The 26302-nt window shown below is 38.9% G+C and overlaps 1 protein-coding gene across 1 annotated transcript in view; it reads right to left on the reverse strand.

Annotated features, from left to right (window-relative positions):
- The window catches only part of tox2 (TOX high mobility group box family member 2), a gene marked incomplete in the record, with an annotated part of 105409 nt that overhangs the window by 58618 nt on the left and 20489 nt on the right, over positions 1 to 26302 (reverse strand). The window contains 1 exon segment of the mRNA XM_065954662.1: positions 10657 to 10749. Within this exon segment, the coding sequence (XP_065810734.1) occupies positions 10657 to 10749 (93 nt within the window).

A 26302-nucleotide genomic window follows, 5' to 3' on the forward strand; every position in this document is an offset into this window, starting at 1 on the left:
TCAATGTGCCGATGGAAAGAGGCAGCAGTCAAAATACCTATGTCAGGACTGTGGTCATTAGAGCATTCAATGTCTCTCACACACACACACACACACACACACACACACACACACACACACACACAGCAGGCACACACACATAAATGAATGCACACACATACATATATAACCAAAGCACAGAGAGAAAGGGGGGATGGTGGGCTGTAAAGCAGATATGGATTGCCTGTGTGTTTGTGTGTATATCTGATGCTGCTGCATGTGTATTTCACCTTTATGTGTTCCTTATGTGTACAGTGTGTGCATGTTTGCATACTGTATAAACAACCCAGCTCTGAATGTGTGCACATTGCATGCGTGCCTACGTGTTTGTGTAATGTATCCTGTCCAATAATACACACATTGATCCCCGCCAGATAAAGATAACAAAGTTAGACCTTCCATAATATTTATTTTCCCATAACAGACGTGCTCAGCCACGCCCAGTCATATAACTCCATGCAGATGAAATATGGTCTTCATTACCTTTAAACCTCAACACACAGAAAAAAAAAGTGGTGAGGGGGGGTGAAAAAAAAACACAGAATTGCCCTTCTTTCTCGACTGAAAGAGCACGAAATGAATTGGAGCAGCTGAGATTTTTTACATTACCATGACAAATACGACGAAATGGGGAGAGAAAAAGGGAGAGATAGCGAAAGAGAGAGAGGAGAGAGTGAATGACGACAGATAGAAAAGGGCAGATCAGACAGAAAGACCAAATTGTGTGCAGAAAAAAAAAATTGTGCTCGACTGTAAGCTGCGAGCTGAGAGGAGAAATAAAATAAGGCATTTAGCTGGGGATCATGTTAAACCATGCAAGTGAATGAGTCCCCAGAGGAGAGTGTTGCCTCTCATGCTTATGATGGACTTAATTGCCTCTATCAGTGTTAAGATATTACATTCATCTCAGGTTTATTGCTTGGCTTTATGGTCCTGTCCATCACACTGAAGGGTTTCAAGAGGGTGGGCCACTCCTCAAACAGCACCTTAAAATAATGGGACAGATTACAAAGCACCAAATTGGAGGAAAAAAAAGCTGCATTTATATCTGGAAAGTGGAGGTATTTTAAAAGAACTGTGGTATGTGAACATGAATGGTTTAGATGGTATGCTGGTTGGATTACTCTTTGGTTTCTGGGTTTTAGAAAGCACGGCTGGCCGGGCTAAAGGCACACACATCTCCCCCACCTCTGACCCCAGAAAGCTCTGGGTAGGTGTAGAGTTTCAGATGGCCACACAATCGTTCCATTGTGCTCATGTTAACACAATGAAAACAAAGCTAACACATCGCTGCCATTCAACTCCCCCTGCTCTGCCTAACCTTGACTTCCAACGCGATTCAGGTGAAATACAAAAATGAATGATCAGGAAGTACAGATAGCTGAAAAGAACTAAAAAATGACACACGAAGCATATGAAAAGAACACAATGGATACAGTCTCTTAAAAACCCAAACAATCAAGAAAATGTAACAAAAAAATCAAAGCTTAGCATTCTGCTGGAGCATTGAAATATCATTTCATTTCTTTAAGATGTGGTTCTGAGCTCCTAAAAACAGACTGCTTCTCATCACAGGAGGGCTCTGAGAAGCATGTCTGCATGTTCCATTAAATCTATTAAATCCACTTGCATTATATCATAGTGCTTACCACACAATAGGAGCCTTTCAAGGGCAGTCCCAGAGGAAGCCAACAAAGGGCCCTCTCTTTCAGGGACTAGTCGAGTAATTCAGAAAGAGCCAAACACAATTTTTCTGTGTGTGAGTGGATCCTCACCACCAGAACCACAAGCGGCAATTTCTCCAAGTCAAGAAAAGAGGAAAAAGAGCAGAAAAAAAAGACAGCAGCAAGATACCTGCTTCTTTTCACCTCACAAGTGTCTTATTCAAAAAGACATCGGGTCTGTTGGAGAAGTGTCCCTCTTTAACATGGGGATACTCTATGGGAGAAAAGCACAGTCTGACATGTAAAAAAACCCCACCAGGAATCAAATTGAGAGAAAATGGGGTCTGATTATATCTAATAGATGGCCTTATTTGCATATACTAATGTTACATTCACCTCAGAGGTAATGATTTCTCCTCTGTTTGTGAGACTAACCTTAACACAACACAATAACGTCAATATCTACTATCCTGGAAAACTCATGAAAATGATCAGAAATGCTTGCCACCGAAGGTTTGTTGTTTTTCTGGCTCTCTTAAATATCTGCACTTTACAGTATGTCAATGTTGAGGGAAAAAAAGCTATGGTGAATAGAAGGCATCTTAAATGTGGGAAATTATAGGAGCAGAACTGTGACGTGACACAAACTGTCTCTTACATTTCAAGAGGATCATGTTTTACTGAATCCTGAAATTCCTGCCTGGCTACATCAACATTTCACTACTAACTTCCAGCATTGGCACTGACTTTTGGCACTCTTTGTTAATCATGGATAGACATAGGAGAGTATAAACATTTCAAGTCAGGATATCCCTGCCAAGAATAATTGCAATTCACAATATTACCAAGATGAATATTCTCTAGTCACTGGACCCTCATTTGTTTTATAAAATATTTAACAAACATCTTTTAGAAATGAGTAGATATCCCTTTAAAAAAAAAAAAAAACAATCAAACATTGTTGAGCATGGTCATCCAAACACATTGAGCCCCCCTGCATAAAAAAGGGCTAAAGAAGTACATTTAAAAAAATCATCACTGTAGTATAATTGCAATTCTCCTAACAATGACAATTCACCATGATCATCTTACCTTGAGTGTTTTTATGATGGTTCATAACAAGATAAAATGATTTCCCTAATCATAATAATTCTTGGTGATACCTGGCTGTCTAGGTTTGTGTTTTCCAGATATTTTTAAAAGCACAGAGGTTTTGATTATATTGATCACAGGTTCAACCATTTGCTGACGACAGCATGGTTTACCTCCTGAATCTAGCAGAGCTGTGTTGTCATTGTTGATGTTTTCAAGGAGTCATCTTTAACCGAAACAATGTTGTTGTTTTTTTATCTGAAATAACTATCATTTGTGAAATGCAAGAACTTTCATCCACGGCTAGTTTTAGTCCTTTTACATGCAAAATGTGGAAGACTCATTAGTTTTGCATTTGGAGGGATTTTTTACTTTTCTCACCTTGGGTTCTGGAAACATATAAAATGTATTTGTACTATTGTTGATAATGAAAACAACCATACAGTAGCTGATAGTCATTCAGTGAGAGACTTGATGCAGATTGAAGTCTCGATTGAAAATAGAAAATTCAAAAAAACTGAAACAAATGAAGAGGATCATGCAGCCTTGGCAGGAGACGAATATCTTTTGGGAAAATGTTTTCAGAACCTGTTCAGCTTTGGCATTCGTGGAGGCAATGACTTTTATGACCTTCTCCATTCAACTCTACTGTGTCTTGATTAATTTTGCAGCTTTTTAAGAACTGTTTTCATAAGAAACCAACCTAGAGAGCACAAGTACAGTAATTTACAAACATGCAAAGAAGAACCACAAGAGGAGAAAAAAAAGGCTTTCTGTATTTAGGACTAAACCTTGTACTTAAATCTAAATGCAGCATGCAGCATGGTCTATGCCTGTCAATGGGGCTCAGAATAATTCACTGTGCTTTCATTCACTGCCATGCTGACTCCACATCCAGCCTCTGCCACGAGCATCCAGGCAGAATTTTTTATTACCAATCTAATTGCACATTCCACCCTGACAAGAGCTCATTAAACCTTAATTATACACATGTTGTTTTCTACAAACATCTCCATTTGGGTCTCTCTGCCTTGTAATTGTTCAGCAGGGACAACCAGTTGAGATTTCGCAGATTGAGTGAGTGAATAAGAGAGAGCGCGAAAAGAGAGAGAGCGGGGAAGAGAAAGAAAAAATACCATAGAGAAAGAGAGAGAGAGAAAGAGAGAAAGAGGAGTGTCTGGAAGTAGGTCATGCCTCTCCATAAACAAGGCATGGTTTCTAAAATAATATACCCATCCAGTGGAAGTAATGCTAAACAACTGAGCGAATGTGGAGCTCATGTAATATTTACAGAGCACTAATACATAGATGGCAGGTCTTTTTCTCTGCAACCACCACCACCACCACCACCCCCCCCCTCCTCCTAAGCCAGAGGTTTCTCTTTTTTCATCTGTTTTTTTTTTCCTCTTGCCATTTGAATTTCAGAGAAAGCCAACTACACTGATATAGCTGGCAGGGAGGGAGAGGAGGGTTGGGTGGGGGGGTGTTAAGATGTTGAGTTCCCCTCTCTTTCTTTCTCCCTTCTTTTCCACTTCTCCTATCTCTCCCTCTCTCTATTGTTCTCCCTCACATTGGCTTTGGCTGTGATGTTTTTTCACACATTTGTTACATTTTAGCGAGGGGAAAGAGGGCCTTAATCCAGACTCTTTGAGGCATGGGTGATATTACTGTGGAGAATCAGCCTTTTAAAGACTTCTTTAAACCCCAGCTGGTGCTGTAAGGTCACCTATCGCTTGTTCAACGCTGGGCCCAGCGTGATGCTTCTGGGGAACAGGGACTAACTGGCTGTGTCGACTCCAGGTCGGGGTGTTCTGGATTTTTGACAGAGCCTGGCAATGCTATGACAAGAGGGAAATGACTCCAGGGGGAAAACCCTCCTTACCTTGATTAAGGGTCTGAGTCCTGTGAGAAATATACTCTCCTCTGATTATTATTAGTTTGCAGGACAGTTGCCTGCCGGATTTGACCACTACAAAGGATTCATTGGGCAAAGAGTTGGCATACTTTTTAATAAAGTGCGACGGCCTGCATTAAGAACATACAGTATTCTAATTCTCAAATCGGACAGTATTTGTGAACACATTCACTGGCCACCTTTTTCTCAACTGTGAGGACTTTCATGCTTTTTACTTTTTTATATCACAGTCAATTCTATATAATTTAATTTGAACCATTTGTCAAACTAATCTGCACAAAATCGATGTGTGTGTGTCAGAATCATTGGACACATAACCCCCCCCAAAAAAACCCAAAATAAATGAATTGAGTAATTGAAACAGAGTTGCACAATATGATATGAAAAAGTGTGATTGTTGATGTATAAATATTGAAATATTCTCATTATCAGCCAATCATTTTGTTCGTTAGGTTACGTCAAATCACAATAACAGTTGAGTTGTATTAATATACATATAGAGCTGGTCCACACAATAATCTGTGCAATATAATCATTGTCAGTATTCTCATATTGATTTCATTCATGTCACGTCTAGGTTAATTGAGCGATAGATTAGTCCACCCCTATAACGAATCATAAGCATTATTATGTTTTCAAAATATAATAATGTGTGTTATTTTATTTCTATTTCTTGACACCTTAATTTCGGATGCTTTTGACAATCTGTGGCGGAATAAAATGAGACATCTATTGCGGGCCGTGTCACCGCCACTTAGCACCCAAAAAGCATTAAGTGTCCACGCTGAGCCTCTCAGTCATCACATGGGACCTTCTCAGACTGTCACTGTTGACACTCACTGTATGCATCGCTGGTAGCCACCCAGCAGTACAAAATAAATAGCCTGCCATCAGATCTCTCCAGCTCTGCAATATTACAATTATCTTGGCAGCAATTTTTTCCCCTTACAGCAGGCATTTGTTTTGTGTTTCTGTTTTGTTTGTTTATTCAGATGGTTAGTTAAAATATTCCATTCTTAGCACAATTACAGTGAAACATCACTCAGCTCTCGCCAACATCAAACACACTCACTGTACGCAGTGATGTGAGCCATGTCAAGATAAACAAACATGACATATTAAACTGGAAAATGAGTCACTCTTATTATCCCACTGAAATAAATCTGGAAAACACTAATTATAACAACCTGCTCCTGATCCTGACTGATTCACCCCAGATCTCTGGCTGTGTGTGTGTGTGTGTGTGTGTGTGTGTGTGTATACGCTGTACAGTAAGTGTGTGCATGTCTGTGTGTTTCTGTGTGTTGCTGTGTGTGTGTGTGTGTGTGTATGTGTGTGTGTGTGTGTGTGTGTGTGTGTGTGTGTCTGTCACATTTTTCTCCTGCTGCCGCCTTAATAGGCAGTCTCTTAGATATTCGCTACAGAATTGCACTCATGCAATATTAATATCACACCAAAATATGGAAGCAGGAGCCCCCACCCCATCGTTCACTCCCTACATAATTGACTATGCAAGGCTCCAAATCAGCTTAGAAAGAAAGAGAGAGAAAGAGATGGAAAGACAAAGAAGCAGAACAAGAGAGGGAGAGGGGAGCGAGAGAGGGGAGGGGGGGAGAGAGCGGTATAAAACTAATGGAAACAGAAAGAGAAAGACGTGTACTGAAACAATCCTGTCATCTTTGCACTATAGCACATTCTAAACCTTCGTCCTATGTATCACTGTCAAGCCAGTGGAGCTAACACAACAACAACAATAACAACAACTACAACGATAGCACAAACAGTTTGGCTGCCTGCAAAGAAAACAGTAATGCTCATCCAACCAGTGCTTAACTAAAACCTCCATACAGAGTGATTGTGCATTAAAGCTCCTGTGAGAAGATTTTAACTAGTTATGAAACGGACTGAAATTAATACAGATGCCTTAAAATGACATATAAAAGCAAATTAAGATAGATGATTTCTGTAGAATAGTTTGTATTGGTATTTTAGAGTAGTTGTAAAGTATTTCAATGTCTATAAATGCTGATGCTAAAGACTGATCCTGCCTATGGCATCTCTTTTTAGATGACGTAACAAACTGATTTGTTGCATCATTAATTTTTAACAAAACATAAATGTAGATTTTCAGTAAGCAGTTTCTAAGGGAGTTAAAGTACTGTGCTGTTTTGTTTTCTTGCTGAACAACAGCCTGAGTGGGACTTCTGAGAGTCTTTCCCTCTTACATTTCAAATAACTATTTTTGCAGTGATATAACAAACAAATGTGCTGAAGATTAAGTATTAAGGGTGTTGGTTGGTTGATTTTTTTGAAACATTGTACAGACCAAGACAAGCTATTTTGCCTCTGGTCTTCATGCGTAGCTAGGCTAATCATCTCTGGGTTCCATCTGAATGCTTTACTTACTAACACATACCAAATCTACTTATTTAACACATCTAAGGGACATTATATATTTGTAAGGGTGTAGGTCATTCACAGTTCAAAGATGACTTCATATCAGAGGGCTATATCATATTTTATAGAAGAGATTCCCTTTAAAGCCACTAATACAACAAAGCCCTCCCCCCCCACCCCCCGCCCCCACAGCACTCAGGATGGCAGGATCAACACAGAGCACGGGGGGGTCATGCCCTCTGCACTGAGCATTTAAAAAAAAATGAACTGTAGGCATTTAGAGCCATAATTGATGTTGAAAGAAAGAAAAGGTTGTGGGGGCAGAGCCAGTGGTTTAGGGGTGAGGAGGGGAGGGGGGAGGTGGGCAGTGCACCTTGACAGGAAACATAGAGGTGAAGAGCAGGAGTTGGAGGTTAGTTTGACAGAGAAAAAAAGAAGTGTTGGTGGTGGTGAGGAGAAGGAGTGGGGTAAGCTGCGGAAGTGCCAAGCCCAGTTTTAACTGAACTGAGGGTGGTGAGGTGGTGGTGGTGGGCTGATGCAAAGGGGGGTAGACAGAGATAGAGATCAGGGGGAGAATAAAAGGAGTGTGCAGCAGGGGAAGGAAGAGGGGAGGAAGAAGAGGAGCTTGGGGGTGAGAAAGAGAGAGGAAGGAGGGGGGGCAGGGACCTAGTGCACCTTGACACTTGCTCTCACCGCAGCACCTGATAAGTGCAATGGAAAAAAGTCTGGTTTCCTCCTGCATGTTAAGTGGTTTTTATTCTCCTCCTCTCCATGCAGCCTGTAGCTACAGTCTGCTACTGTACTAAAGCTACAGCACAGACGGAAATGACAGAAAACCAGAGTGAGAGAAAAAATAGCACATATTGTCTCCTTTTGTTTTGTGTCTGGTTTTTACACGTGAGTATCTATGAGTTGGTGCAGAATTAAAAGAATAACTTTATAGTGCTGTAGCTTTGTTTGCCTAAAAAATTTCAGAATGTTGTGTCTTCTCCCTTTAGAACCACCAAACCTCGGTTTGTGAGTTTATAATACAAGATGAAATGTAATTTTTGGGGTTGAGATAGTTGTTGTTCTTTTACTTTGGATGGACCAAGACCAGGTTTTAACCCTTGGTTTCATTCTTCATGCTAAGCTAGGCTAATTACCTCCAGATAAAGATTTGTATTTACCGTAACTGATTACTGCAAATAATTCATTTATTCTAAGCAACTCAAGTAACCTTTTTTTTTTAAATAGAAATACTGATCTGTAAAAGTAACATCTCTGTATGTTGATGCTGAACAAAACATTTTGTTGATCCCTTCGTTTGAGTTTTTTAAGGAAGCTACTATATTATGCTGAATTTGTCTGAACACCATCTGGCTGCAGTCACTTCTTTGGTTTTCTACCATTAAAATCCAGAAACGTCAGTTAATTTATGTTCAAAAGACAAGATGCAGATTGACTGTTGTAGAAGCTAGTTGTTAGATTTAGTTTTATACTTTGGATGGACCCATTCTCACTTTATTTTTCATGCTAAGCTAGGCTAATTACCTTGAGTACAAGTACAACCATGGTCTTTTTATGAATCAATACTTACCTGTGCCAGGAAATGATGTTAAGCAGAACAGACACATTTAAGCTTTAAAGAAATGTGTCTTTCCTTTTAGTATTTGTGTATTTGGCTATCACTATACTTACCCAAACTAAAGCAAAGAGCAGTAACTTCTTAATTAAAATTTCTGAACCACAAAATTATTTTTTAAAACTGTTTTTGAAACAAGATGAACTACAATTGATAGAGCATTGGAGATACCGGTCGTTGGTTGCTGTTTTTTTTTTTTTACTTTGGACCCAATCCAGTGATCCAGTCCCTATGCTAAGCTAGGCTAATTAAATAACAAATGCACTCACCAAACACAGCCTCTATCCTTTAGAGCCCGGAAAACATACAGGAGAAAATAATTCAAATAAACGAGGAGTGTGGGAGAAAAGATGACACATATGTATAATCTATATGTGCAAGTGATAGATGTAGTCTTTAAGTTGACACTGAACAAAAACAACTCGGTGATTTTAACATATTCCTTTCCTTTTCATTAATGTTTATCCATCATTTTTAACATATGCATTTTATAAACAACTTCTCCACAGAGATTTAGATGCTGAGTTTAATTTCCCCAACAGAAGATCAGATGACAGTGGATATATATCTTTACTACCTCATGCATGTGCTGACAAGGAACTCATTCCCATGATTTGTAAGTGGGTCTCTCCACAGAAGCAGCATTAACAATATTCACTTTAGATAACGTATGATTCCAGGCCCTAAGAGAGGATGGGTTTCTTAGAAATGCTTTGTTAGCACTCTCCCTCTTGATAAATGATTGAGGACATGTGGCCTGAGACATCAATACAATCTCTGTTGTAATTAAAAAAAGGTGCGCACCAACAATATTACACAGCTTTTGCTTTGTCTGTCTCCTACCCTCACTTTCCCTCTCTCTCCATCTCCCTCTCTCTCTCTCTCTCTCTCTCTCTCTCTCTCTGTTTCCCTCGCTCACCCACTCTTCCTCTCATTGAGCCCTGGAGCAGAGAAGAGATAATTCAAAAAGCACTTGCATGGAGTGAGACATGAAAAAGGGAGACATACGAAATTAAATTCTCTCTTTTTGCTCTATTGTTCTTTCATTTTCTGTCCTTTGTTACATAAATGCATAAAAGGAAGACAGGCTAGATTCTAATTATGATTTTTTTTTTTTTTACAAAACTGTAAGATTTTTTATTTAAAAAAAATAAGAAAAAGGTGTCACAAAAAAAAGCAGACATAATGTACTGCTCAAGCATGCTGCATCACTGAACTTCAATAAATATAATATTCTCTAAGTGTCCACATGAACAGTTATATAATAAATAGTTTGAAAATTAGACTTTGATGTCCTAACACAACTTTTTGTGCATCAAAAGAAATCGCATGAATGCTTTTATTCCCACACTTTCCTCCCAATCAACATTTGCCATTTTTTTATTAACCTAAAAATAGGTCAGAAGCCTTGTATCCAGATAACTGCTGCATGTCTTTCTTCTGTACAAATACACGCAGGAGACCGTTTCTTGGCCTATCAGCTGCAGCAAAATAAGAACCTAGCAAGCAGATACCACACTAACCACTAAGTCAGGTGGGTGCTTTATTTGGAGCCCTGTGGTAGCTCGTGATGGTTTAAAGAACAGGGACTGAGCAGGTTTATTAGAATCTGCGTGTGAAGCATGCATGAGGTAAGTAGTGGCGATGGTGTGAGAATGCATTGTGGGGTTTAGGATGAGGAAGAAGAAGTCATTGTAGGTTAGAAAGAAGTTAGAAACTACTTTGGGGTTGTCTTGTTTCTTGGCCATGATACAAGCCTGAGAGTTGGTAGAAGTTGATTTCTGTTATGTGGTCATAATACCACTGTCAGACATGGGGGCTCCTTGATGTAAATATACATGTACATGTTGGTATGGATGGCAACAATGGGGGTGGGGGTGGGGGTGGGGGTGGGGGGGCAGGAGGGTTGAAGAAACGATTCTTACCCCAGTAGAGGGCAGTCTCTTGCCGTCAGGGTTTGGGCGCATGGGCAGGGAACTGTAGAGCCTCACACCTCGATCTGCAGCACCGTATCTGCTCTGGAAGAGGAAGAAGATAAATCTTAAGTATACATTTCTCCCTTCTGCAGAAAACTCAGCGTAAAAAATAAATAAATCACGGACAGAACATTTCATTAAAAAAACAGTCAAGAGATCCAAACTTGAGTAAAGTTGCTTAAAACTGTACAAAGAACATTAACTTACTTAAAAGAGGAACATTTTGCCTTCATGTACTGATTACTCCATGATTTCATAAACATCCACTTGTCCTTATTTTGTTTTGTTTTTTATGCCTGTTTTCTTCTATTTTGACATTTTAAAAGTCCATAAATAAAACATGTTTTTCTAAAGGTACTTTAAATTATCTTAGTTTTTTCTTCTCCCTTCAGTGGTCTTATATGTATTGTAATTTGTCTCATTGTTCTAATTTTCTGTTCAATTATTAGTTTCATAAATGTTTCCTCCACACTGTCTGCCATGTTAAATTCCCATCACCTCATGCTGACGTCATAACACAAAATTGAGGTCGGCTCAGAAGCAGCACCAATGGTACTAAGATGTTGTGTTTGATCACCCCACTGTTCTCTGACTGACTGACTGACTCCATCTTTCTCAACATTACACAGCTAATAATTGGAGTGTAGTGGGTTTTTTAGTCTGCCAGCTCCTCCATGTACTTTTTTTCCCCATGTGGGTTTTCCGCTCTGTAACAGCAACAACCTGACGGTACTGCGGTGGCGAAACCCTCAGTAGTTGGGAAGCTAATTATTCGCAACAAGTGGTCCCTGCCAAGAACGACAGTGCGGCTCAGTGGGGTTCGCACCGTGGCCCACAGTAACAGCAGGGGGTTCATCCAAGGATCTACTCTCTCTATCTCACTCCTTGCCTTTTATCTCTCCGCTCACTTCACTCTCACATCTCACAGTGATTCCTTGATATCCTGCCATTCTCTCTTTGGAAACATCTGGTCAACAGTTTACATTCGGTTCCAGTCATGATAACCTACCGCGAGTGTTAATTGATAAAAAGAGCTTTTTTCTTTCAGCTGTTGGAGAGCGTGAGTATGCTTCTCCATGCTGCCTGCTGTTAAAATAAACGCTGCAACGAGCTCATAAATATTATTATTTTTGAAATACTAAATACTATTATTAGATTATATTTTCAGAATTGACTATGGCTGCTACCTCCCATGAACAGTATAGTGCTGAATGATGCATATAGTACCATAATGAGGCTACAATGTAGATTATTGTTAGAAAAGAAAACACTCAAAACTGGAATCAAGGCCAAATAAGACATTATCTCTTTCTCACACTAAGGCTTGCTTTACGTCTTCCTCACCTCTTTTGTTTAACATTCACTCTGAAACTTCATCACATGGATGCACATGTTCAACTCAAAATGTTAAAGTAACACTTGTTTTACATTGGCATAGCTGGTGCACCAAAAAAGTTAGATTCTGTGACATCAGATTAGATTTATTTATTGACAGTTTTTTTTGTAGACGAGGCTTACTATTGAAAAAAAGTGTTCCACAATTCCCCGGTTTGCAGTCAATCAAGTATGTATAAAATATATATCTATAATAAAGTACCTGTCTATCTATATGACAGTGTCTGACTCTCAGTCTGTCCTTATGAATGATGTTTTCCTGGTGCTGGATGGTTACTGCCTTACCATGAACAAACACAACAATTCACAACACTATTGTATTTTTTAAAACCTCAAGTTATTATTTCCATAACAGTTTGGTAATAAAAACCATTTCAATCGTTCTGTTCTTTCCCACTAGAATACACTTATTTAACAATAAAGTGACAAAACATCCGGGAACAATCAAATCTTGCCCTGCTGCTCAGTCACATGGTTCAGGCAAACACACATCCACAGTGCACACATGAGCTTTTACTGTGGAACCGCCGTAAACACACCTTTGCAGATTGTGTTTATGGGCCTAAATGCACAGTGACTACCTGACAGTGAAACCCACAAGATATGTGTGCAAAACGCTTTATCTAACATGCATGAAACTTTTTTTTAAAGAAATAACAGGCTCAAAGAGCATGATTTATTCCCTATCGGGAGCAGCTCTGTATGCAGAGCAGTGTACAGTATGTACCAACAAATCTAATGGTGTAGACTGTATATACAGTGCAGGCTTTCCCCAGAGGCACAGAGAGAGAAGTTCTTGCTGTGTAAGGTTTTGATTTCCTGTGCTCATTATGAAAGGTGAAAAACAGATGAGTAGACAGCAGTGGCCATCTTGTCGATATGGTTCGCATAATGATGACACAGCGTTATTAAAGAGAACTCTCATTTACAACTTTCCTCGATGCTGCACCATGCAGAAAACACAAACTCGTAAAAACAACTCTGATATGTTTGTTTTTAAACGAGGAAGAACTTTCTTCCCAACTTTATTGAGAGCTCTACTTTGTTCCCTTCTGTAGGGTTTTCAAGTATCTGTACTTTACTTGGGTATCTGTGTTTTCTGTAATAAAATACAAATACCTGTTTCGATACCAAGGCAACACAAAAAATAAGTCCATAGGCACCCAATAATGGGTCATTTCTTGATTGTACATTTTTTTTTAAAACTGGCTCCAAAAACTCCTTCACTGTCTGAATTGCACAAATATGTTGGCAATTTTATCTGTACTGAAAAACCCGGTGCTATTATCTTGAGATAGAAGAAATAAATCAGTTGAGACCTTTAGAGAACAAATGGATATTATTAAAAAAATTTAGTAACAACATGTATAGATTCATGTCCACTTAGGGCTTCCTTAGAAATGTACATCAGAGAGCTACTTTATACTCTTATATGCACTTGTTATACAAGTTATAATGTTATATTCACTTTATACTGTCTGTTATTACACTGTTATATTCACTTTATACTGTCTGTTATTACACTGTTATATTCACTTTATACTGTCTGTTATTACCCTGTTATATTCACTTTATACTGTCTGTTATTACACTGTTATATTCACTTTATACTGTCTGTTATTACACTGTTATATTCACTTTATACTGACTGTTATTACACTGTTATATTCACTTTATACTGACTGTTATTACACTGTTATACACTATATAGTTTGTTTATGAATCTGGCCATTTAGACTTACTTTAGTAAAGAAGTTTAATCATTACTTCTACTTCTACGTATGAGGTTTTTTTTCAAGCATCAGTTCTCTGACTTGAAATAAAAGTGTATGTTCTTGTTCCATCTCTGACTGTAGGTCTGTGGAGACATCTGCACATCAGACATAAAATCAAGTGATTCATGATCATAAACAGCAACAGGACCCCGAATGTTATCATTAGTACACCCACAATCAGACACATCTTTCTCTTTCTACCGTGCATAGCAGCTACTGTACACTAACCACATCTCTCAATGGAGACTTTTTTTCCTTCCATGGCTTGTTAGGTAGCTTGCCAGCATCGCGGCTAAATGAATGCCTCACAGCGCAGCAGCTTTAGCCAGCGGAGGAGCCACAGTAAGTGAATGTTTGATATTTCTCCAGTGTGCCAGGCTAATCTGGCCCTGTGGCATGCCATTACGGGGCTAATAACAGCTGTCTGCGGCCTGGAGGGGACACAAGCAGTCCTGGCTGCGCTAACTGGCCCTGACAGACTCATTAGGAGTGCTGGCACCCAGAACAGCAACAGCCAAACTCCTCACATTTCCTCGCTGGCTCACAACGGTTTGCAAGTGCAAGAAGCATTGTTCTCTACACTTGTTCTCTGACACCTTTCTTTTGTTTTCAAGCCCTCACTTCAGACGCTCTCACCCTTGTCACCCCTCTTTCACTCGCTGGCTGCCTTTTTGGTTTCTGTGATATTTCCACCAAAAACAGATGCTGCCAGCCGTTTACCATCTCAGCCTGACACCATTTCTTTTTTATTTTCAAATCCTGCACACCCACACTCTTGTTCTGACCAGAAAAGAGCAGAAGGCAGAGTTCACTTGTTTGCTCACGCAACTCTCTGAGGAAAGTAAAGGTACAAAAAAAAATGAATTCATGAATAAATAATTCTCTAAGTCACTTTAACATTCTAACTAACTTCGTGTGTGCAGTCACAGGAAGATGCAGTACCGCACCGTGCAGGAAGAGCCTGGTATCCCCTCTGAACTCTGTTTCAGTTACTGCAGCCGGGGACGATGTTTGAGGACAGAGAGGGACTTCCCCAGGCAGACAGCAAAAGCAAACATTGTGCTGTCGCTTGGCAGGGTCGGGCCAATCGGTACGAGCCGAGCAGACAATAAACACTGAGAGCCAATGATGGCTGTCTGGATAGAGAAACATTAACAATAGAGGGAGGGGGGAGAGGTGGGCTGTGATGTGCTCTCTCGCACGACCCCTGACATGTGACCAACTTTTATGCTCATCTACAGATCTGAAAAGAGAACATGGACGTTGATGAAGCAGAATGTGTCTGACAAATGAGGTTACTCATTTAAAGGATGAAACACAAACTAGCTGGAGCTAGAATATGCAGGGGTCTGTTCCTGTATAGAGTATTTTAAAATCAGATGAACATTTCCTATTTTTAAACTGTTTAATTTTATATTGTTTTTCTAAGTTATGAGTGTTTTTCTTGTCCTGACTGTCTCTAGCTTTTGCTGTTTTGTCCAGGTCTCTCTTGAGAATAAGACTATGCGTCTCAATGAGATTAAAAATATGTTTTTTAATTGATAAAAGAGAAAAATTGTAATGAAATAATTTAGATTATATTGCTGCTGTGTCACACTACAATAATGGATAAAAGGTGATGATGATTCAATCTCAACAAAGTGATACAGGAGGCTGATACTATTTTCCATTTATATTACAAACATATTGCATTTATCTGACTTAACTTTTTTCAGTTCAACTTTGAAAAATTATCTTAAAGATGTACATTGTACATGTGCATTAAGAATAGATTCACTCTCTTAACACAAACACAAAAAATGTTAAAGAAGGAGAAAAATATGTTTTTCAATCAATCAATTCAATCAATTCATTCTATCAAGGCCGAGAGATATGAATATCACAAATAAATTGATGTGTTTAAATCTCTCAAGTATTCATATGAATCTAATTATGTATTGTTGTATTTATAGTCCACATTAAACCATAAATTTATCATAGATTAAGTGTCTTCTTTGATAAAATCTTAAAAAGAACTACAGCTGAAATATCTGATCTCAGCTTTATCACACGATGTTGGTTTATGCTGTGTTTTTTGTGTTAACAGAAAAACATTAAAGTAGAGGAAAAAGGAAAAGATATATTGTTTTCAGATCTTTATTATTCCCAATACCAAATAAACTCCATTATCCTGTGAGGTCTAATACCTTTTAAATATAAATCATCTTTATTTTTCACTACATCAGCAGCATAAAGCACACTGTGATACATCTACTCATTAGATATCAGCGCTGCCTTTTTATAGGCGGGAAGAGGGGAGGGGGGGAGGGCACTGTAAAGCCTAAGGCACAGCTGTGGGGGTACAATTACCTGTAATGTTAGCTGTTGCATGTTATATTATTTACGCAGATCTGGAATTAATGGAACACATGTGTGTCTGCAGCCGGCATTCTTCCCAGATTAGCTGAAAGACCAGCACACATCAGACTGCACCGATGAGAGGAATGCAAGGCCCAGACCGGCTTATGAGGAAACCCTATCACTCATCTGAGGTATACAGTAATGCGCACACACACACACACACACAACCATGCATGTACTGTATTTAAACACCATGGAGACAGAGGCCCACTTTCTATGTACAGTATGCACTCGACAATGCATGCACACTGACATCATGAGGATCAATAACAGAAAATGTTACCCCCTTGTTCCAAACAGACATTGTTCAATTCTGCTCCCTGATATCACTACTGCTAAAATACATTGTCCTGTGGATTCTGTTGCATAAACATATTACATAATATCAGAGTGATTTGAAGCTGTGGTGGTCTGACAGTCAATAACAGAGTATGAATCACTTTTTCAGTGGTTTTTTTAGAGAAACAGCATCTGCAGCGTTCTACTTTGGTTTGCAATTTGCATCATAATGAATCATTTTCCTTTTTTTTTTTTTTTTTTACATTTATCTCAGGATGCCATATTGTTAAATTTGAAGACAGATGATTCAGGTGTTATTTCAACTGTGGTTTACGTCTGTTTAATTACTTTTTACATACAAGCTTGTAGGCTTAAGGTTTACATTTGAAAAAAGATGAACGTTCAGCTCAGTTTGAAATCTTTAACTTTACTTTGCAGAGACTTCTGATTCTGTGACTTTTAGACTCATGGCATTCACTGTAAATCTTGTCTAATTCAAACAAAGGATGCACGTAAACAATACCAACACACCAGAAACGATATGCTATGAACAGAGAAGTAACCTGCATTAACATACGGCTCAAGTTTCAAGCAAAGCATTGTGTTTGTATTCTATTTTTAAGCCAGTGCTTGTTTAATAATGGAAATCAATACAACACATTGATTACTAGAGGATGGAAGCAGCTGACCTGAATTGCTGAAACATGCTGATGCATATTTAATGTAACCATGTTTATGTTTACAGCACTTGGAAATAAACCTAGTGGTATGTCAACCCCGGCATACCATTGGCACAATCCCATGTGCCGGCATTTGTATGTTTGTTTACTTCCATGTACCAGCTGTAAGAACGCTGGATTTTCTACAGTGTTTGCATATGTTTGTATGTGTGTGTATTCATGTGTGAAAGAGATGTCATCTAAGGCCCAAGCAGCTCGACCATAACCAGGACATGAACCCAGGGCTACCTGCCTCAGGCCTATACTGACACTCCAACTACTGATCACACCTTTGGGAATATCCAGCCAACAGCAGCGTTTGAGCCGAGGCTATTTATATCTGACCACAGCCTCTGCACACACTCCCCATCCATGTGTGTTGCATGAGCGTCCATGAATGTGCTTCTAATGTGGGAAAAAAAAAGTGATTACATAATACACACTCTGATTTAAATGTAGTTGAACACAAAGTGCCTCTGCAGTGTGTCTGTTATCTTCTCTTGTCCTCTTCTGTAGGCTTCACAGTGTCTCCACTTTTCCCCCTTGTAGGCTTATGCTTTGTTTATACTTCCCCAATCTTTTTGGTGTCGCACTAGTCAACACAGATCGTAGCATACACACAAGCACAATACATCAAGCTGAGCACTCTAAGGCTGGACCTCTAGAACCAGATTCTCACTCTCCCCATCTCTCTTTATTCTACTACACGCTTTCTTCTGGCAACATTAGCTAAAAGATTAAATACAGGTACAAATACACATCATTACTGTTCTTATACAATAAACTTCATCTTTTTTGACACACTAGACTAGCTGTAAAAATACAGGAGTATTTGAACAGTAATCTACAATTAAAGGACAGTTATGTTTTAAGATTATTATGGTTAGATAGATGGGAGATTTGTATTTATCGTAGAAAAGGAAATCAAGGCTTCAGTTTTTATATTTCTTCTTTTTCTTTATTTGACTGACAAGATTCTATAATGTCTTCAGAAACTCACAGAGAAAACTGAGGGGGAGGAGGGGGTCATATTTACCTTTGATTGTGTCTGTTTCTCAGCCAATTTATGCTACAAGCTGTATTACAGGTGATGGGAAAGCTTATCTGAAAGTGATCATTACAAAGTTATTTCTTCGCTTTAACCCTATAACTTTATCCACACATGCTTTGTTTTCCAGACATGTCAGAGGAAGTTGTAGTTTTATATAAACATAACTTCTAGTCAAAGTGCTGTTAATGTGTGCCACAGATTATTTTTTTCCCCTGTTCTCAAACTTCTCAAACATTGGCAGTTTTCTCTTTTGAACAACTTTCTTGTTCTTTTTCTCAACTTTGTGTGTCTTCTCATAATACAGAGACCTGTCACAGTAAGTGGATCCTCTATGAGGCAGCACTGCATGCTTTGGCATTATGTCGTTCAGGGGGGATATCCCGGCAACCAAACAGCAGCATCTAAAAAAGAATCTTTACAAAAGTTTTAACACTAGTGCAGTCGACTGAGTGGATTACTGAGTGGATTAAACAACACATTTTTTAACTTTCCACTCACAGGGGATTAATAAAAGTCAGTTGTCTCGTATACTTTAATGTAGGGCTTTATTGAAGTTCAAAATAAAAATCGTTTAACTCAACGGAAACATAGTTAGTTACGTCTTTGCCTGCTCCGATTAGTGGCACTTTCTCTCCCTCACACACACACACACACACACACACACACACACACACACACACACACACACACACCTGCCCCTTTGTATCAGGTTTGACACAAAGCGAGGGGGGTGGAGCACACTAATAAAGTACAGTTGTTGTTGCCCTTGCTCTTTCTGATGTTGTGGGGAAAAAAGAGAAGAAACTTTTCATTTTCATTTATCTGTTTCTCTTTTCCACAAACCCTCATCTTTTTTTATGAGGCCGTTTCCTGAAGGCAAAAAAACAAACATGGTGAAACAACAATACAACTTACGAAAAACAACCGACAAGAACACACAAAAAAAAACTCCTTTGGCTGTGTAGAGGCCACAGCTAGAGTGTTACTGGCAGAAAACAGATGGTTGGGAGAAGATTTAGCTAATACAAAAACAGGGGATTTTCTCTTTTTCTTTGCCTTTTTCCACAGGAGGTACATGCAAAAGGCTCGATTATTTTAATGCAGGCAGACGCTCAGGAGGATAACTCCTTAACAAATTGGGATTGCAGAGACTCCCGAATGTCAGTCTGCATTTGTCTTCTGATTTCATGAGAATTTCTGTGACTGTGATGGAAATGTTCTCATGTTCGCATTAACACAAAAACACCATCTGTGCTGCATTTTAAGGTTTTTTTTTTCACATCACAGTCATGCTTGAAGCAAGACAGGAACAGAGCAATGCTGAAATGAGTTGATTAGCAAAAGACATTCATCAATATTGATGAATGAGTGATCAATTGGCAGTTTATCTTCATAAAAACACAAAAACATTTTCTGATGATTTCAGCCTGTCAAATGTGACAAGTTGCTGTTTTTCTTTGTTTTAGCAAATTTCATCTGCCTTTTTTCATTTGACTACACGCTTTCTGAACATGTCAGTGTGGGCTCTGGAAAACTATGATTGCATCCTCTAAGATTGATTGATTTGTCTGAAACTTAATAACATGATGAGTCAAATGTCAAAGGTTCCTGAATTGTTGTAGTAACACAGTGATATCTCACATTTGGATTATTTTCAATACCCCTGAGAACATCAACTAAATATGTATATGTTAAAATAAAAGGCAAATCGAAGAGAAGTGACTTCGGACACTGCTGTAAAGGTGCTGCAATAAATCAAAAGCATTAAAAAAATTCAAAATGTCCCCTCACCTTGTAAAACTGTGCATTTTGAATGCTTAGTTCATTTTAAGTTAAGTTGCCGTACTTGAAATAAAATTGCTACTTTTACTAACTGCAGAGGAAGTTACTGTCAATGTAAGGCAGTCTTGTACAGTAAGTCAGCTTATATGACATATTTAGAAGTTCAATCACACATCAGAGGAGGAGAGAGAGGAGGGGGGCTGTGAGGATAAGGCAAAAGACAGAGTAGAGCGAGTGAGAGTGATAAAGCAGGCAAGATGAGAGCGAGAGAGAGAGAGAGAGTGAGAGTGAGAGCAATGGATAAAGATAGAGAGATAGAGAGGGAGAGTGAGTAGAGAGTTGATATGCTGACTACAGGCAGTTGATTTGGTTTCAGAGAGCATTGTTACGGTGCTTTGAATTAATGCCTCCCAAAGAGTCCAATTGTGATTCTTGGGCTGTGCTGACAGAATATTTGACAGCCTAGGGTGAGCTGCTGATCTCAGCCGAATCCTCTGTTGTGTGCGTGTGTGTGTGTGTGCGTGTGTGTGTGTGTGTGTGTGTGTGTGTGTGTGTGTGTGTGTGTGTGTGTGTGTGTGCGCACGCGTGTGTGTGTGTGTGAATGTATGGTTGAAACCCAGCACATTACGACACATGTTCAGATATGTGTGTGCATGTGATACAGTCCAAAATGCCCACCACAGTATGACTCCCACACACACACACACACACATGAACAACACACAAAGGCAGAGTGGATATCTTACTGGGACTACAGCAAAATGGTCCTTCACGTAAATAAAATCCCAAATGACCATAAACTAAATGCAAACAGGAGTAAACACGAACAACCTGAGTATGCAGACATATTCCATTGCAGGTAAACTTAGCACATTCACTTAATCTAGATATAAACCCATCCCGTTCTTTTCTTTTCCCTGCAGGAAACATGTCGTCCCTCTGGACTGCAGGGGGAAAAAACAAAAACAAGATGAGCGCAGTGCTTCATTATAGAGAGAGAACAAAAATGCTGCACACTGGCTTGGTTTGACAGCACCACAAAATTATAAAAAATATGTTAAAATCTAAATCACAAGCCTGCAGATGCTGCAAATGAATGAATATGGTTTATCATGTTAAATCCCTTTAGATGAAAGCTTTTTAATGCATTAAGTTTAAAATATGCTATAATGAAATGTTTCCATAGAGACTGTCAATCTGTTAACGATGTGTTTAAATGTCTTATCTAGTATAGATTACATTAAATAATCTATATTCTTTAACATATTTTGATCAGGTATTGATATTGTATACCAATGCAAGCATGCATGCACAAACAATTGTTGGCTACATAAGCAGTATGCATTAATCTACCCTCTCCTTTTTCACTCATCCTGGAGAGAAAAGGTAAAAGATGTGTCCGAATGAAACAATTTTAAAATGTTGCCTGCATGTTTTCTGATAGTGGTATTCTTCATTTTCCACATTTTTTCCCAATAAAACTTTAGAAATCAATGCCAGATCTTTTGTACACTTAACAGTCAGTGAGAGAGACGGAAGCAGAATAATCAAGAACTGACTCCCATAAAAACTCGTCTTGACTTGAAAATTGGAAAGCAAAAGATCCAAATTTCAAAATCAGTGAGAAATATTTCAAGGCAAGACGGGTGGTAGGCCTTGGATAGAAACACACCTTTGAATCAATAATGTGACCTTAAAAGAAAATAGCAATGTCTCAGTTTCAGATTAGAAAAAATAAATAAGATTTGAGAGGGAAAATCTCAAATCTGAGCTGAAAAGACTATAGTTGAAAGATCAACAGAAACACTTTTGATAAAAGAATAGTTTTTTCTCTGTTTTACTGAACCGTGAATCCAATATATTTGTTTTCGTCAGTGTTGATCCAACAAAAATATCATGATCAAGACCTTAATCTCTAGTCATGAATAATCAGTAGAAACTCTAGTTTATATGCTTTGTCATTTTAATTGTCACTTCACACTTTGACCCTAACTAAGACTATATCTTCAGAACTTTTCATTTACAAACAAAGATTTAAAAATAGCTCTGACCACCAAGAGGAAATTATTGCAGTAAACAATAAATGATTCACATTTAGATTCAAAGTGACACCCCCCCCCCCCCCCATACTCATATAATCATATGTGTGACCAACTAGATGTTATGAGACAGTGGTAATGACATAAATAGCACATGAGTCAGATATGTACAGTTTAAACAAAAAACCCTTAATTTCCCCTCTGGGTGAAACTGTCATTTTGATAATTTGAGAACTTTTCTCACCTCAGTATCAAGATGAGTTTAGTATCATTGTGACTAGTCGGTTTTCTGTTTCTATCTTTATAAAAGTTGAGTTTGCAGTGTTTTTCAGAGGTTTCCAAATAAATAAATAAAAACATATAGCTGGCCTTCAGCATGATAAACATTTGATAAGAATCCCTAACTAGAAAGCTCAGAAGCCAGAGCTTCATTAAAATTAACTGTATAGGAAGAGAGAGAAAAAACAAAAGGAAGAACAGAAGGCAGGAAAGTCGCAGCCAACTGACGAGTATAATTGTGATGCAGGTGTTGATTTTGTGGATGGATAGTTCTCTCTTTCTTTCTCTCTTTACCTCTGCACCTCTCTGCCTTCCTCTCACTCTCTCTCTGCCTTTACATCTTTCTCTCCATCTTGAGTGCTGTGCCTCACCCTAATTAGAAATTCCCCCTCCGACCAACTGAAATTGAATTGCCCATCATTTGCATAATGATAGCTCACCGGGCTGACGGGCGATTTACCGTGAGATGAAATGTAGCAATCACTTAAGAGAGTGACCATGAGGGAGTGAAGGTAAGGGAGGGAGGGATGAGAGAAAGAGAGAATAGGAACACGGATGAAATGGGATCACACAGATAGAGTGAGGTGAAGAAACGCGGCTTGAAAGAAAGAGAGAAATCCGACAGGTATTTAGGTTATTGTCTCATACAGCAACATAGCTAGAGGGAAGGCTGTGTCCCCAATATGACAGGGACTGGACACAACAAGGACACAACAAGGACACATAAGGACGTTTATGTAACTCCGTTCCTCTTTTCAATGCAAGCACTTCTGTCTTTCAGCTCTAAATATCAGACAGCATATTTCATTTAGAGCTATTATTCTGACGGCAGACATTCTGAATTTCATTTTTTCCAGTCCCAATACTGCTACCTTGTTGGCTTTCTGTTGAAACAAAGTTGATCCCACACCATTGTCAATGCATAGGCTGAATATGTGTGAAGTTGGTTGTCTAACATTTTGGAGTCCTTGGCTTTCTAGATATGGCAAGTAACTGTTGAACTCGTGGGCGTAGCAAGCATGAAATATCTCCAAATATGTTGTACTGTAGCTCCCTTCATGCCTGTTGGCTGGCTCCTTCCTTTTTCCTTCAAGCAAAATGGCCACCTCAGGTTATGCATACATGAAGATAAGCTTAGGATTGATCACATTGCCACAGATACCTGAGTTTTGGAATGATTTCAAATATTTAACAAATTGATTTATAAAAGCATTAAGGCAAACAATTAACATGGGATGAGTTTTAATCACAATAGTCACTAGCACATGGTTAACGTTTTTGTCAACCAAAAATGTAGGACTTCGGTGCTCTCCATTTTATCTTTCATGTTATTACATAATAAAAACATCAAACTAGATGACAGTGTCTAGAACTAAAACTAGAGGAATACCTAAAGCATCAAGTTTTGACATGTTGGGACTCTGACCAAGCAGCTATTTCTGATGATTTAGGAGAAAGGATTACTGCTATAATTGCATCCATCATTCCTAATATACATTATATGCTAATCTGTACCCTAATGTTTTGATGTTTTATCTATTCTTCTGCTGCGTTCTCTCTGGAGTTCACGAATATTGTTATGAAGTCGCAGACAATTAATTACAATAAAAACTGAGAAGTCCCAGTAGGTGAAGAATAAGACATGTTTTCCTGTAAGTCTGTTATTTCACAGAAGCTTATTTTCAGAATCCAAAGGACTCTATCATCGGCTAAACAAAAAGTCCATCAACAGCCTCTTTAACAGCTGGCAGCAGCAAGTTGGTCAAGAAAACATTCACCATTTGGCATCAACAGCTCATAACATTTATGTTGCTTTTAATTTTCCTACTGATAGAAAAACAGTGGACACGCTGCATTTAGGAAAGAACTGATCATCAGGATGCAGGGTTATGTTGTTTTTTAACTTTCAGAAGAGGAAATAAAACACTTAAAAACAAAAAGTGAATGTCAGTGGCCTCAATTGATGGAGTAAATGTGATGCTGTTGTGCTATTTTTAACCTCCTGAGTAGATGTTTGGCACATTTTGACTCTGTCCCTGCGTAAGATCAACATCGGGAACTCCTGAACCACACGCAGTTTATGAGAAGTTGTCAGGCTGTCAAATGTGTGTCAGTGAACGCCCCAAGAGTGTGAGAACTGCCACAGTGTGCGCAAATTCCTGTAATCAACAATTTGATAATCATCTCATCTCGTTGTCTCTTCTCTGCTGGGGTATTGATCTCACATTCCACCAGGCCTGAAAATTAGATTTGTTAAAAATCCTGATAAATCTAGTCTGGGTGATGTCACGTAAGTACAGACAAATTTAATAATAGAGCCTGATTGGCATGAAAAGGCAAAATGACAGCGAGGAAGACCACAAACTTGTCACCAAGGTTCTTTTACATCCAAACGGCTTATTAATGGGAGTGAACTGGCAGAGGAAAGTGGTCTAGAGGTCATATTTGTTTCTAATAGTCGGAGTGATATGTTGGGCTATCAGGTTGGAAGCTCTGCCCGGACTCTGATAAGGCCACTGTTTATTGTCCAACTTCCACTCTTTAACCTGAGTAACCTCAGACTCTCACACAGGGTACTTTCCACTCCTCAGCCATTACCTCAGCACGTGTGTGTGTGTGTGTGTGTGTGTGTGTGTGTGTGTGTGTGTGTGTGTGTGTGTGTGTGTGTGTGTGTAAGTTAGAGGACTATAGGCTCAGATAAGTTCTCTTCTGTGTTTTTGTCCCCTTTACGATAGGTAGACAAGCATCAAGCCCGCAAGTCCATTCTTTGGGGAACTTCTTGTAAAAATCAAATCAAAGACTTATTTGAAAGAATATTGTGGTCAAATACCTTAAACGTGGATTTCTATTCTAGTTTTGTATTTCAAAATGACTAGAAACAGAGGTCCACGTTTGGTCAGTGCAGCATTATAGTCCAATTTGGTAAGGAAAACATGTATGTGTGTGTATGTGTGAGAATGTGTTTAAGTCCTTATAGGTGAGTTATCATTGGTTTCCATCACAAGTCTTGACCTAATTAAAAAGTCCTGTCGCTGCTCGATAACTGACAAGTCATCAGGAAGCACACAGATGTCACACACGCACAAAACGACACACTGAAATGCATGCACACACACATGTGCATCAGTCAGTGCTCAAATCATTTTTTCAGTTCCTCAATCTCTTCCTCTGTCCATCTCTACATAAGCGATCAGTGATCACATGTCGCATGTTAAAGTCGTCCGTCCCAGACAGGAGGGAGTTAAGTCCCTTATCTCTCCTCCCCAGAAGAAATTCCTACTAGAGGCCTCGCTCTGCTGGTTTCCTGCCTTCTTGCCCAATGCCCTATTTTTACTCATCGGGGCTCTAGAATACCAGGGGCAGCTTTTTCCTTGTCACTAACATATTTCCTGCCATTCTCACTCTGACATTTCTCTCCGCTGCACGCTCTGCTCAAATCATTCCCCCTCTTTATGGGTCATAACCTTTCAGTCGAGGCCGTTCATATTCAAATGTACCTGCTGATGCCGGAGTCGCTGCAAGCTCACCTGTCATTCTGGTTGGCCTTTCTTTAAGTTTTCACAGGATTTTAATGTAAGCTTTTCGCTAGGTGTTAATTTGAGATCTTTCTGAGTGCTGCCAGAAACAATCAGGTGTTCTGCTGCCAGACTGAATGACTGTAGAGTAATGTGGCTCATCCACAAAAGCATTAGCTGTTAGTTTTTCAGACTGAATAAAATGTATACGTATAGCATAGCATAGCAGTGACTCATTTTTTTGTCTTTGGTTTAAAAAGGAGAATGTAATTTCCAACTATTTAAACATTTCAAAATAGCTTTCAGTGAAAAGATAACTCAAACAATTGTCAAAAAAGGTCAAACTTAGTTTGTTTGTTTG

This window comes from Labrus bergylta, chromosome 5 (genome assembly GCF_963930695.1).
Source record: "Labrus bergylta chromosome 5, fLabBer1.1, whole genome shotgun sequence".
Lineage (NCBI taxonomy): Eukaryota > Metazoa > Chordata > Actinopteri > Labriformes > Labridae > Labrus > Labrus bergylta.